We start from the raw sequence: 15,207 nt of genomic DNA, 5'->3' as shown, positions 1-15,207 counted from the left end.
GGGATCCCAACTTGAGAACTCAGGAAAGGTGGCGGGTGAGGGAGCGGTGGGTGTTCAAGCCCACCTACAATGGAGGGCCTCGGCACCGCCTCCCTTCCAGGTGAAACCAATCAAGTCCTTACGATCGTTAAGCTGGGTCATAACACCCCACCCCCACGCAAGTCAAAGCTGGGGCTGTGTCCACCTGTGAAAACAGCCAGGAAGGCTGCTTGGAACGTCAGGGCACAGCCCCTAGGCAGGCAGAACCCGGGGGTTAAGCCAACAGGTCCTAGGAAGCCAGTGGAGGTAGTAAAAGCATCAGTGAGCATTTTTTTAAGCACCTGTCTTTCCTGCACACGTTAGCCTTCATACACACTCCCAAGCCCTCACTGCCCCGGGAACGTGGGTTTCTTATGCCAATCTTGGGTACTGGAGGCAACTCTGGGAGGTGAGGTGATCTGCCTCTCAAAGCTGGAAGGCGGCCGAGGAAGGATTCAAGCTGGGTCTGCCTCGCTCTGCCTGACCGGAGGGGTGGGGAGGGGGGGTGCCAGGGGCCCCACCTGCTCGCCTTTCTCCCCAGAGTTACCCTTCGGGGCAGGTTATGTTCTCAGAGACCTGAGAGAAATCGATGCCTCTTCTGCCAGCAAAAGGGGACCCTGAAAGTAGTGACATTGACACAGGGTATCCATGGTGATGTTCTTTTGGTGCTGGGCAGCAGAACTCAGATCCTGGGCCTGAGACCATCTGGCCCTCACTTCACAGAGGAGGAGCCGGAGACCCAGAGAGACCTGCTGGTCACAGAGCAAGCTGGTGGCACCCAAAGCCACAACCCAGGCCTCCTGGCTTCCAATAAGACTTGCTTAATGTACGCAGCGCTTTCTCTCTCCTATTGAAGGAATTAGTTCTCTATTTGAAAAAAGCAACAAGAAAAGCTGTTTCTTTCCATGACACTTTACCAAACAGTTATGAAAATTTAAACATCACACTTAGGACCACTGCCCGAAAGGATCTAGAATCCAGGTCATCTGACGTGTAGGTTATGAACCTTTCCAGGAAACCAGTGTTTTCCAAAGTGGATTGCATGAAAGTGAGTTAGAGAAATGCTGAGTTAAAGGAAAATGGGTTCTTTTCTCCCTTTTCCTTTGCTAACTGTAGGACTTCTCAGAACCTTTAACATGACAATCTGGAGGAGAAGCTCCTAGAAGGTGATTAGAATGCGCCATGTTTCCTCAATTGTTCGCTGTCCTTGTTCCTCAAGAGACTCAACACCAAGGTGAGCGGACCAATTTCATGAAAGTCGGGAAAAGTGTAAGTTGCATCCAGGAGGAAATAGAATCCATCCACTGAGCAGAAACAGGGGTCAGCAGTGAAGGAGACTCTCCCAGCCAGCCTATCTTGTTTCGTTTGTGGATTAGGCCTTTGCACGGCCCCCCCCTGTACATCTTGGCTCTGCCCCCCACAGTATTCCTACTTTTCTCATTAGTGGAGGCAACGGTGCACAGCGGCTGAGGGCCCTGGGCTGCTTGGGTTCACAGCTTGGCTCCTTCACCACTACCTGGTGACCCTGGACAAGCTGCCGAAGGCCCTGCTGTTGCTTCCGCCTAGTAGGGACGGATGACAGCAACAACCTCAGAAGGTGTTTTCTGAAGATTTAAGGAGATACGGTCTTTGCCAGAGGCTACAACTATTTTTCAGAGTTTGTTCTTTGCCTTTTAAGGTTTTTTTTAATTAAACTTTTAAGCTAAATTTGCATATTTCAAAGCCACCACGTTGGCATTAGCTTCTATGCCTTATAAAGGCTCCCCCCCACCTCAACATCAAACGTCATTGACGTTTTCCCTCTGATTCTTTCATGTTCGTTTAATATTAGTTCCTTAATCCATCAGGAGTATGAGTACATGCCGTGCAATAGATATTCAGCTTGTTTTCCTTCAAAACTATTAGCTGTCCCAGCAATTTTACTGAAGAATCAATTCTTTTCTCGCATTGAACGGTGACTGTCACTTGTAATACACCCTAAGTTCTTACATCCCGGGGCCTGTTTCTGAGCTCTCGGACCGCATCCGCTCTGCCCTTACTTCCGACCTGTGCAGCTCTTCACGCACGGCCGACCTGCCTTGTGGGAAGCCTATTCCTAGGTGGCATGTTGTTCTGCTGTTACAAGTGGGATTTTGCCCTCCCATCCCCTGGCACCATATATATTCTAACCGGTTTATGCTGACTTTGGTACATTCGATTTAAAAGCAGTCACTTTCCGGACCCATCCCTTTAGATCCTGCAGTGCAAGAACTTGCTTTTCCTAAAATTTTTAGACTGGCTTAATCAACTGGAAGAAGAGATAGGGACATACTACTTGGGTTTGCACAACATGCTTTTGTAAGGAGCACGCCACCCCCCAACACACACAGTGCACACCGTGTGTGTGTGTGTGTGTGTGTGTGTGTGTGTGTTTTGGGGGTGGAGGTAGTCACCTCGGCACAACTGCTCCGAGAGCCAGGCCAGGCAGAATCGGCATCAGTTTCTTTGCTCATCAAACTCTGAAGGGGCTTCATACCAGGAGAGACAGAAGGGAGATTCTACACGTCTTTTTTCCTGAGGTACCTAACAAGTTCCACGGTGCCTACCCTGCCCCATCACAAACGTCTTTTATAGTTTCACCTTAGAAGACAGTCTGGCCCTAGCAGGACCTATGAGAAATGACATACTGTAATGTTTTCACTTTTAAAGACAGCAATTCAACAGACAAGACTCTCCTCTCGGTCACGGAGCAGGTATGGGACTCATCGGGTGCTGGGGCATTCTCAGTTTCATCTATAAAAGGGGACCCACCCCACCCCCGCCACTCGCTTCACAGAGCAGCCGTGGAGATTAAACAAGTAATGGATGAAATGTATTAATAACGAGGGCCATATATATCAGTGCTTCTGACATCTGATGGATCTCCATGAAAAGCAATTTATTTTCCTATGTCATCCACTGAAAAAGATTTTATGAAGAATGAAAAGAGGGGAGAAGCAAATTCTAAATCTGAGACCCAACAAAAAATAATTTTTATTTTGAACTCTATAATATCCTATGAAAAATAACAAAAGCATATCACTGGGTGGCTGACATTAAAGGGGATAGGAGACAACTAACTTTCCAATTACCTAGCTCTGGAGAATTTCAAGCCCGCGGCCGTAGTGGGAAATCCGCTGCGACTGTTCTAGAATGCTCAGGAGAGTCTCCGGGAGCAAAGCCGCCCCTGCTCCCTGAGGAACACACACACACAAGAAAGCAAATGACCCTGTACTCTTCTCCTTTATTCATTCTGTTTCAAGTTTTAACAGGTCTGGACTGCATGTTCAGGAGGCAATTCACGTCCTCCTTAACTGGATCAAATGAGGGTCTATTATTCTGCATATAACAGAACTCATCAGAATTTCAAATAACTTCCGGCCATATCTATGGGGCGGGGGTCAGGTGAGGGCCCCCCAGGAAACCCCATTTCCTCTTTCTAAGCAAATCACGACATTTAGTCCTAGTTTAGAAGGGCTGCCTAGCTCCACCTTGACATAAATCACCCTCAGGTGGCAGAGTCCTCGCCTCAGCAACAGGCTGGGGTCGTGAAAGGCCACCTCCCTCCGCAGAGACACCCTGGGTGGGGAACAGAGGGCCGGTCCAGCACCCTGAGTCCGGGGTCTGCTTTCTCCCTCGGCCTTGCTTTAGTCACTACAGCTGCAGTCCATTCAAAGAGCAAAACGTTTGCATGAAAAGGCTCACCACAACTTTCCAAGGGATGGAGTTCATTAAAATACTGCTGGGGGCCTTTGGCTGGAATGCTTTTTCCGCCCTGTAAAACCGAAACTGCAGCACAGTTGCCTGTAGGAAAGCTCAGAACGAGCTCAGAAACATCAGTGCGACAGACTGTTTTCAGGGGTCCCTGCATAATTACCGACTATTCCATCCATCCCCCTGCGCCTGCTCCAGAGACAACATCTGGCCTGGGGGAGAACAGTTCCCTGTAGACCCCACCACAGATGCAAGAGTGGAAGCCAAGTGCTCCCACCTCCAACAGAAACCCACAGGCAACTTGCCCAGGTACTCGCCTGGGCCTGGCGGGCCTACTGAGCCCTGGCACCAGGGTCGGGAGCCCCTCTCCCCTCGGCTCCCAGGGGCCGACAGCAGGGAAACGAAACACTGTGGGCAGGCCCGGTCACAAAGCCCGGCTGAGCATCTCCAACAAGGCCCCAGAGCACCAGGGCATTGGGATGGAGTGCCCTACTTCCTGGAGCGCCAACTGGACTCGAGGCTTCGGTGAAGAAAGTGTTCTTTTTATGTTAAAATGTCTTGCATGTGGGCATGTTATGAACTGGGGTGCAATTCTTTTTTAAAAAGACAAAACATAAAATTCTCTGCTGGAGGCAGCCACTTTTGGCTTTGCCCTCAAAACTCCAAAGATAAGTGTTTGCTCTTGTCAGGAACACTTTGTCAGGAATGCTTTGGGAAAAGAATCTGAGAAACAGTAAGAGGCCAGGCGGAAGGTGGCCAGCAAGGAGGCAGAAGGGAGGGCGAAACTCACCGGGGAGCCGAGACTACTTCTATGCAGAAGTGAAGACAAATAATCGTGCCTGCTGTGATCTGTGAGGGAGATACAGCGTGCAAAGCTGGCGTGGCCAAGCCTCCCGCCTTCCAGAAAATCTTGCCTGAACTCCGCATTAAACATCAGCTCTGCGGAGCCAGGCCTTTCATTTCGTACCCCCGGCACCCAGAATGGTGTCTGGCACAGGGAGATGTTAAATGCTTGTAGGAAGAATAACTCAGTTCTGCAACTCCTGACAGTTGTCCTCAGAGCTGATTAGCTGGTCCAGACCCAAGGGCTGAGAGGATCCGGCCAAGGTCATTTTTATCACGGATCAAGCTCTAGGATCCCAGCATTTTTTTTCCCCGTGGAAGAGAAGACGAGGAAGAAAGGCTGCACTTCTTCCCGGGTCGAGCACCGTGTCGGATTCATAAGAGGTGCTCAGTAAGTGTTGACTGAATCCACTCACTTTTCGCCTATTTAGTCTAAGATCTCTTCAGAAAGAAGACATTTTAAATGCTGTCTTTGAAACAAAGGAGGAAAACATGCTGGTACGAGACTATTTTAAACAGTGACGGTAACTGGGAAGCCAGGCAAGAAGAAAATACGGGCCTGGTCCCTCTTGACCACAGATGAACCAGATCACATCTGGCCTTAAGGTCCCCGGGCCCGGCACATCTTCAACCTCTGGGGACAGAGCTGAGTTTGAGTTGTGAGTTTTACCCCACACAGCTATCACTGGGAAAATCAGTTCCAGATTTCCTAGGTTCAGCTATTAGGGACTGGAAACTAACAATGCTTAGCAGAGATGCGACAGATAACCAATGATATTAATGACTATTAAATAATAACATCAGCCTCAATTTCAGTCACAAAGGAGTGTGAGCCTGGCTCCACGGGCTAATTCCCGCACGGAGAGCAGGTCTTGGCAGCACCAGCTGGAGGTCTCCACTCACTGGTTCAGGATCCCCCACGTCTAGGTGCGCCCCGTGCACGCCAGCCTTCTAGTCTGTCAAGTGGTAATCTCCCTGCGGACCTTGCAGTACCTACAGGCGGACAGCTTCTGTGAGCTGTTCAAAGCACAGGCACTGCTGAGGCTGCCCTTTCTATTTCTGGAGGGCAATTCTGCTTGCTAAAAAGAACTATGCTGAAATGAAAACCGATCAAGTTCTCAACTCCCTGGTCAGAGCATCAGAATGGCTCTTCCACCTCTAACCCACAGGCCTGGCGGGATGGCCTGGGTGCTTTCCCTCTCGTTGGGGGACACCCAAGAGCTGGATCTTCGGGTGGCTATAAGCAAAGTAGCGAGAAGGAATTAAAAAATGAAGTGACTGAGGGCTTCCCTGGTGGCGCAGTGGTTGAGAATCTGCCTGCCAATGCAGGGGACACGGGTTTGAGCCCTGGTCTGGGAGGATCCCACGTGCCGCAGAGCAACTAAGCCCGTGAGCCACAACTACTGAGCCTGCACTCTGGAGCCTGTGCTCCGCAACAAGAGAGGCCATGACAGTGAGAGGCCCGCACACCGCGATGAAGAGTGGCCCCTGCTTGCCGCAACTGGAGAAAGCCTTCGCACAGAAACGAAGACCCAACACAGCCAAAATTAAACAAACAAACAAACAAACAAAAAAACTTAACCTGAGTTGCCAAAACTCAGGTTAAGATAGTAAAAAAAAAAAAAAAGTGACCAACATTTGCAAGCAAAGACTCTTCCACTTGGTTAAACAGATTTAGGTCTATTTTTGGTTTGCTCTTAAAAAGGCAAAGGACGGCGGCCTGCTGGGTGCCAATTTCCAGAAACAAACTCCTTCCTCAGCTCAGGGCTCAAAATACACCCCAGCGGAGAAGTTCTGGCTCTTGCTGCCAGTGTGCAGAGTAAAGCCATAGGAGGTCAAAGTTTAGGAAGCCGAGGGAGCATCTTAACGTCATATGATTCTTGGCCCACATGGACCTGTGGGTATTTCTGAAACAGCTTAACAACGCATTTCGGCTGGCTTCACTCTAGCACAATGGGATTAATATGTAATAAAATGATGTTTTGGCCATCTTGCAAAGGAAGGTCATTTCCCACCAATCAGAGCAGGCATCATAATTCCAAGCAGCAAAAGCTCTGACAGTGGAAAGAAGAGAAAAGAAAACCGATCTGGCCTGATAAATCGGGCTGCCTCGGCCTAGCTGCCAAGCATACGCCACATTTCTCTTGTAATTGGACCACTGGTGGACCGGATAAGTTCCCCACATTTTCTCTGGCGCCGACATCCAAGCGAGGCCGTTCCCTTCATGGGGTTTGCTGGCAAATCCGGACATTCTCGTCAGTCTTAGAATACAACCTCCACCTCCCCGTCATTACTTGCGGCAGGTGAGCACGGGAGGAGTGACTGCAGTGCTGTGCACCGGGGCCAGGGCGTTAGCCGCTCTGAAAACGTCTGACTGATCCCAGATTACACGGAACAAAGGCCCGGATGCACTGCTTCTAGGAGACCCGTGACAGGGCGAGTTTTCTAAAATTACAGCTTTGGGAAGGAACTAAAACTACAAGTGAACTTCAGAGCCACAGCAGTACACTCAGCACGAATGGACTCTTACAGGAAAGAAAGAATTTTGCAAATCCAGTTGAAAAGAAACAACAGCAAAAAAACAGAACAAAATGAAAACCAGTCATTCCCAGGGAAAATGGAAGAAAAATAGCAGTGATGAAAGAAAAACATTCAAAGGAGTAATTTCCAGGACTACAAAACCAACCCAAATGCTCCTTATGCATTACAGTGCATAGCAGGGGCCTCAAACGGCTTTTGAAGCATGGAGAGGCCATGCCTTACCAGACCCTAATTCAGTGAAAAGTCAGGCTCCACTTCCATTTCGAAACTCATCATACTTCAAATTAAAAAATTAATGAGAATACCAACTCCCCGGCCCATCCTGGATGATGGGAATCCATCATGGCCTCTTGCTCGGCCTTTGGAGGTAGATGGGGCTCAAGGCGGGTCCTGCACAACCTGGCGAGGGCAAGTCGGTGCCTTCCAGGCTCTCCAGGAAGCAGCGGACCAGAGTGAACTGTGCAGTCTGAGTGGCCCGGCTCAAAGTAGGGAACGTCTTTCAAGTCTCTGGTTTTCTTTTAATTATGTGAATTTTAAATTATTTTCCATAATACATCTATGTTTAAAATATTTCAGATTAGAAATGAATTAAATTATTTAACATTTTCCCCCCAAACAGGAAAGACAGACAGATGAGGGAGACACACCATATTTAATCTGCTGCTCTGAGTGTTAAGTGATTCGACCTAAAGGTGCCCAGCAGTTATCCCGGCAGGAGGATTCCCGGTGCTGCTTGGTTGGCCAGAGTACCACCCTGCTTCTCCCTCAGAGTCTACATCATCCAATAAAGGTGCAGCGGTCTTATGTGCCTTAGAGGGGTACTGTGAAAACTAGATGAAATGAGAAATAACGCAACAGCAGCGTCCAGCTCAGTCCAGAGAACACAGCAGGTGTTCAACAAACGGCAGCTGCCGACCCCACAACCTACATCTGCCTCCACCCCCTCTCCAGCCACATTCTACGGATGACAATGTTACACGTGGGAAAACAGCGCACTCTGACAGTCATCTCTGGGACGTCACATACTACACATCGCACATCAGGAGCAGATACAGTGTGGGATGTCAACCTGGGTCCAAGTGTCCTCCTGCAAACTAAACCCTCAGGACGATTCTCTCACCCAGTATTATCTGGCCAAGGTGAAGGACGGCTCTTGACACGGCTCTTTCATTCACCATCAATGCTGTAATTTCCCTGCTGAGCCCAAGTAAAATTGCTATAGACAGCAATTGGTATACCAGCTGACCAGGTTTCCACAGAAGTAGCTACACACACATCTCTGCAACAGTGACGAGCGAGTCACAGAGAAGCGACACGGCTATAGGAAAACACTTCAGTTGCCATAAGAACAAAATAGCCTCTGAAACACCAAGAAGACTCTACTGAGAAAAATTTGCTCATCTCTTACTTCTATTCTTGGTCTATTTCTAAAATACAATAATAAATGAATTGGCAAACTAAATTTAAACGCAGCCGGGCACACTGTCATGCTCAGTGGAAACGCAGCATCAGCCTCTGCAGCTGACCAGGTTAGGGACCTGATCCTACCCACGGCTTCTGCCCACCCACTTCCGCATGTGCTCAACCAAAACTCTCCAACCAAGAAAAACAAGCCACACCGCACTTCCCAGGCTGCGTCTTGCGGTGCTACCTGACAGGATTGCTGAGAGTTAAATGAGGCCACGCGAGGAAAACGCTTAGCACAACACACCGCGTCCAAAGTGCAGGATGTGGGCTGACGGCAGCAATTCCACATCAAATCCAAGCCCTCCTGCCGACTTCCAAGGATACCTCCTACCCATCCAACTTTATACTCCATCATTTCCCAACAGAGACCGTTTCTCTGACTCACATTTCACACGACCATCCAATGTTTGAGCCAATGTTTAAAAATTAGGATCTTTCACATAAAGCTCCAAATGTACGTACGGCACCCCGGAAAAATCTGAGAACAAGCCACAGAGCATCAGACCCCACAGGGCAAGAAGCGACAGGAGCTAAGCGCCTGCCAGCCAGACCTCTTCTTTACGTCAAGGCCACTTCAGCCATCTACATCGCCCCCCCCACCCACTGCCCCGGGGCTCTGGGTGTGGCATTTCCCCCCACACACACCATTCGGAGCATATGGTGGGTTCGCTCAGATCACAATTCAGCATTCTGTTCTTTAACAGTCATCTAAAAGGGCTGGGCAGGCAGCTTTGGTGCTTTCATCACAAGCACCTGTAGCTGGCTTTCTCATCAGGGCTGTGTACCTTGAGAAACCTCCTCCACCTCATTGCCTGAATTATTACATGGAAAAGCAAGCAAGCTGACAACTCCATCCACAGGCTCGACTCTGTCCAAAGAGCTGCCTCTCATTGGGAGTCTGTGTCTCTATAAATACACAAATAGTTGCACAACGGACCCCGCAGACTGCTGCGGAGAGTCTTATCTGTGAATGACATGAGTCTCCCGCAGTAACGTTTTCCCCTAGTAAAACTGTTCTGAATGCATCCAATGGAACTAAATGTATCACTACAGCATATGAACAAGTTTTCAAGCTACTATTTTAAAAGACATCTAGTTGATGAGCAATGGTTGGCAATTGATAATGACATCCAAGAAGATGGGGAACACAGTGAAAAGAACAGAGGATGACCTGGGAGGGCTCAGGTTCTGACCCGGAGCCAGAACTCACTGGCCAAATGATCTACTAACTAGGCTGGCTCTTGGGGCCTGATTTTATTTTACTTCTTTTCATTATTTACTATAGCTTTATAGGTGTTTTTGAATACTCTGAACATTTTCAAGTAATATTATGGTGCCAGTTAATCTCTGGCATCATTTTGAGACCTATCATTCCATACATATGCATGAATAAACAAATAAATATTTTAAAAAGTAGATGTGATGAGCTCTTTAAAAGCCCATTTTTGTGTTTTATGCCATTTCAAAATAGAAGTGAAGCCACCAAAGCATTTGAGAGGCTAGATTTTTGTACTGCTTTGGCTGGAGAAACTTCCACAATGGCAAAGAGACTAGTAAAGCCTGGAACCAGGCACTGCTGAACACCTGCTGGATTTGTGGGGCCTCTTCTTCCCTAGGCCTAAAGGTAAGCTTCTAAGAGTGAAGAAGGCAGCTGGGGGAAAGGGACAGGCAGTATCCACTTTAGAGCTCCTGTCTTGGGCTCGATTTACATAGGTGGCACTGAAAGAATGACAATCATAGGAAAGCCATCTCCTCTCTGGAGGAATCTCATAACCCAGTGGTGGTGTCTAGTTGGAGACAGAGGAGGTTTCTTGTGTGATCTGAATTGTGTGTGGAAAAGGGTACACAAAAGCAATCTAGTACGAGCCCCAGCCCCAAAGAAAACCATACGAACAAGGCACATACCAGGTCTATCAGGTCGCTGAGGTTTTTCTCGATCTGCTGTGGAGGCAGGCGCCTCATCAAGTCCAAGGCACAGTCCAGCTGCTGATCACTCTGTCAAAGGAGAAACAGGAGTGTCTGGGTCACTTTGCCAGTAGAAACACCAAAACCCCCCTTTCAAAAGCATTCTGGCAGCTGCAGCTTGCCCAGGTACCCTGAGACCGAAGAGGTCTGCAGTGGACCCTCTGGCACAGCTCCTGGCGGGAGACTAGCCAGTCCCTCCCGGATGGCAGTGTCTGTCTCAAGTGGAGGCATCCAAAAAACAGTTCAGCATGTGGAAGTGGGCTGGAGAGTCTGGAAAGCTGCCTTGCTCAGTCCACGTCTCAAAGCCTCATCAACTTCCTTCAGCAGCTCTCCAGACCGGCAAACGTATTAACTCCCAACTGGTCCTGCAGTGATCAGGCTCGAGCAGCAGGTTAGGCACTGTTCTTTGCTGTAACCTGGACATGAATGTCAGGAAATGTCACCTGACCAGGTTCCCTGATGAGCTCCAAGCCAGGGACAAAGCCAGGCAAAGAACAAGCAGCAAGATGCGCACAAACGTTTAAGTGCTTCAGTCATTCTACTGAGGCTGGGCCCATCTTCCCAGGCGCCAGGCCCCGGCAAAACAGACCAAGACCTGAAACATCTACAGTTGAGAGCTCGCGCTCGCTGGGAAAGTGACCAACAAATGTGTAAATCGGGTCGGTGCTGCCGCAGGGGCGCGGGAGGATAAAGACTGCCCTCATTCTCAGGATAATCTCTTCATTTGATATTCATGCTGCAGATATTTACTGAGAGCCACCACGTGCCAGTCACCGTAAACATGCAATAAGTAATGGAGAGAGGAAGGAAGGAACTGAGCGGGGGTGAGACCGGTAGAGCGTCTGGTAGGGTGCAGAGTATTGATTCAGTGCACAGTGGGCTGTAACACAGAAGGAAGGCCAGAGGCTTGAGAGGAGCAACCAGAAATAAGGTGGGAAAGGTGGGCCCAGTAAAATGATGAAGACCACTGGACGCAACACTAAGAAGTGCAAGTAAGGCGCATGGAGCCCCCAACACAACTAACCAGAGGCACTACCTGATTTTGTATCCTGAATCTGCTCTGCTCAGACCAATCTCAGGATTTCTGAAAGCCCTACATCAACACGCTTAAGAATCTTTATAAAGTATACAAGGTAATCCTGGAAATGCCACATTTGGCAGTAATGAAATATAACCTTTGAATCCAACCATCTGCACTTCAAGGTACTCAACCACAAACAGGCTGTGGGACGCAAGGACCCACTTTGTATACACCAGAGACATAACACGTAACACATAAGTTAACTGGAAGCAGTTTCACTCCCAGGTAATCGATGTGGCATATACAGCAGGCTGTTTTTGGAAAAGAAAACAAAAACAAAAAACCTGTCCCCTGCTCAAGATGGTTATCAGTGACAGTTTATTCTGGGACACACAACAAACTGGCTATACCCTGCAAAGAAACACACACACACTCCAGAAACCTTAGAGCACTTGTTTTCCTTAGTGAAACATTCTAGCAACCAGGTATTCCCTACTTGTGCCGTGCCTTCTATGCCAGCCAAGGCCAGGGAGACATGGGTGTGGCCAGCTGACATGGGAAGACATTTTAACATCACTTCTAGGGTCAAGAACACAGATAAACTGATTTAACACTAGAGAGACTTATATTCAGTGCTCTGTTCTGCCATTCATTAACTTAGGACCTTGGGCAAATTTCTTAACCTCCAGGAACCTCTATTTATCCTGTGAAACTGAATAAAGGAAACCACATTTAAAATGGAGTCAGGAGGCCAGAAGGGGGAGCTCTCGAGCACCAGCACTAGGCATCAATTACACACCCCAACAGGAAGAGAGGGACCTTGTATTGCCAGCCGGAGGAAAGATTTCTCCTTATCCAGCAGCGAGCCCAGGCAATGGGAAGCCATCACCACCCTGAACTCTCGCCTTCCTCTGATGGACATTCCTTCTAAGCAACCCCGCCACCCCAACTTCATTTTTCTCTATAATGTTCCTCTCCTTTGTTTTCTGAACTTGCCTATAGTCTTTGCTATTCCATCCCTGAATTGCAATTCTCTGCAATTCCTGAATAAATCCATTTTACTGGTAAAATAACTGGCTGTTTTATTTTTAAGGTCAATAATCCATAAAATGGGAATAGTATCTACTTCACAGGGTTGTTGGAACGATCTGACTAATAACTGTGAATTGTTTAATACGCAGTAGTACACATTGGACTGGGAGTGTTTTCTGTGTATGTGTGCAAACACGTGTTTTAATTTTTAAAATGTAAGTATTTTATAACATTTGCCCCACTCGACCCAACCCAGAAATCTTTCCTGTTGCTCTCATCTGGAGCTAGGTATTCAAACTCCATAAACAGCTATGTGCTCCCTTAGCCGTGCAAGAAGAGAAAACCCTAAATGATTCAAGTCAAACTACTTAAAAGGTGTAAACTAATGGGCCAAAGACCTTAACAGACATCTCACCAAAGAAGATATACAGATGGCAAATAAACACATGAAAAGACACTCAACATTACACCACGAGAGAAATACAAATTAAAACGAGGTGCCATTACACGTCTATTAGAATGAATGAAATCCAGAATTGTTATCGCCAAAAGCTGAAAGGCAGGTGGTGCGACAGTAACTCTGGTGGGACGCAAAACGGCACGGCCGCTTCCAAAGACGGGTAGGCAGTTTCTTACAAAACGAAGCATACTCCTACCACACAATCCAGCAATCACGCTCCTTGGTGTTTACCCAGAGTAGTTGAAAACTAACGTCCAGGAACTTCCCTGGTGGCCAGTGGCTAAGACTCCACGCTCCCAATACAGGGCGTCTGGGTTCGATCCCTGGTCAGGGAACTAGATTCCACGTGCCTAGATCCCACATGCCGTAACTAAGAGTTCGCATGCCGCAATTAAGACCTGGTGCAGAGTAAAGAAGGATGGGAGGGAGGGAGGGAGGGAGGGAGGGAGGGAGGAAGGAGGAAAACTAATGTCCACACAAAAACCTGCCCACAACAGCTTATGGCAGCTTTATTCATAACTGCCAAAACTTGGAAACAGTCAAGATGCCTTCAGTAGGTGAATGGATAAAGAAACAGTGGTGCATCCAGACAAGGGAATATTATCAAACCATGAAAAGATGTGGAGGAAACTTAAATGTCTACCACTAAGTGAGAGAAGCCAATGTGAAAAGGCTACATACTCTATATGAATCCAGCTATATGACATTCTGGAAAAGACAAAACTATAGAGACAGTAACAAAATCAGTGGTTGCCAGGGGATGGAAGGGAGAGAGGGATGACAGTAGGCACAGCACAGAGGATTTTCAGGGCAGTGAAACTACACTATGTAATACTATATATAATGGTGGGTATGTGTCATTTTAAATTTGTCCAGACCCATAGAATATACAACACCAAGAGTGAACCCTAATGAAAACTATGGATTTTGAGTGATTATGACATGTCAATGTAGGTTCATCAATTGTAACTCTCGTAGGGGATGCTGATAGTGGGAGCTGATATGCATGTGTGATAGTGGGAGCTGATATGCATGTGTGGGGGGCACAGAGTATATGGGAAATCTCTGTACCTTCTGCTCAATTTTGCTTTGAACCTAAAACTGCTTTAAAAAAAATCAAGTCATTTTTCTTTTTTTCAAAGGTGTGAATTAGTGTTTCTCAACTGGGATTGATTTCACCCTCCCCACCAACCCGCAGGAACATGTGGAATGTATGAGGACGTTTTCGGTTGTCATCACTGTCTGGAAAGACAGCTACTGGCATCTAATGGGTAGGTGTCAGGGATGCTTCAAAACATCTGCGATGTACAGGACAGACCCCAACAACCTGGCCCCAAATGTCAGTAGAGCCAAGTTGGAGAAACCTTGGTTTAAAAGGATTGTTTTGGGGACTACAGACTCCCAAACTCTGGTCAAAGCTAAGGCCCCAGAAAACGGCACAGAACATTTTACATATAATTCTAACTCACAGACTACCTGTAACCCTAAAAACGGCTGGTCTTTGGAAATTGTCTCAACTGGATATTAACAATACTCCTGAGAACTAGAAAAAAATTTTAGATATAAGCCTAGCTACACTGAATCATTTTTTAATATTCAAAATATATAATTAGCTTTACAACTCAATATCAAAAAAAAAAAAAAAGAGACAGTCCCCCAAGAAGATACACAGATAGCCAACAGGCACATGAAAAGATGCTCAACACCGCCAACCATCAGAGAAACGAAAATCAAAACCACAATGATACAACACCCCACACATGTCAGAATGGCCATCACCAAAAAGATCAGAAACAAGAAATGTTGGTGAAGATGTAGAGAAAAAGGGACTCTCCTACACTTTTGGTGGGAAGGTAAACTGGTGTAGCCACCATGGAAAACGATATGGAAGCATACATAATGGCAGTCCCATCTTCCATTCCCACCAGCAGTAAAGTAATTCTACGCTGAACCTTTAATCCAGAACACAGTGGGATGTTCAGAAGGGATTAACTAGAAACTGAGTAGTGTATTATCTAGGAAAAGAAAAGTCATAACTTGACCAGAGAAGATCAATATGAAAAGACACTATTTTAACCCTTCCAAGGAGCCTGTTCACATGCCCCCAACCCCAATATGCTGACCACGG

General features: G+C 47.4%; 1 protein-coding gene across 3 annotated transcripts in view; it reads right to left on the bottom strand.

The window, feature by feature from the left end:
- The window catches only part of CAPZB (capping actin protein of muscle Z-line subunit beta), a 136,603-nt gene that overhangs the window by 64,206 nt on the left and 57,190 nt on the right, over nt 1-15,207 (bottom strand). For all 3 annotated transcript variants that reach the window (XM_019918852.3, XM_033842182.2, XM_033842186.2), the window contains exon 2: nt 10,507-10,596. In XM_019918852.3, the coding sequence (XP_019774411.1) occupies nt 10,507-10,596 (90 nt within the window). The remainder of the gene's footprint in view (nt 1-10,506; nt 10,597-15,207) is intronic.

Source organism: Tursiops truncatus, chromosome 1 (assembly GCF_011762595.2).
Source record: "Tursiops truncatus isolate mTurTru1 chromosome 1, mTurTru1.mat.Y, whole genome shotgun sequence".
NCBI lineage: Eukaryota > Metazoa > Chordata > Mammalia > Artiodactyla > Delphinidae > Tursiops > Tursiops truncatus.
Note: the sequence above shows the minus strand (reverse complement) of the source record. Positions and strands in the feature narration are given on the sequence as shown.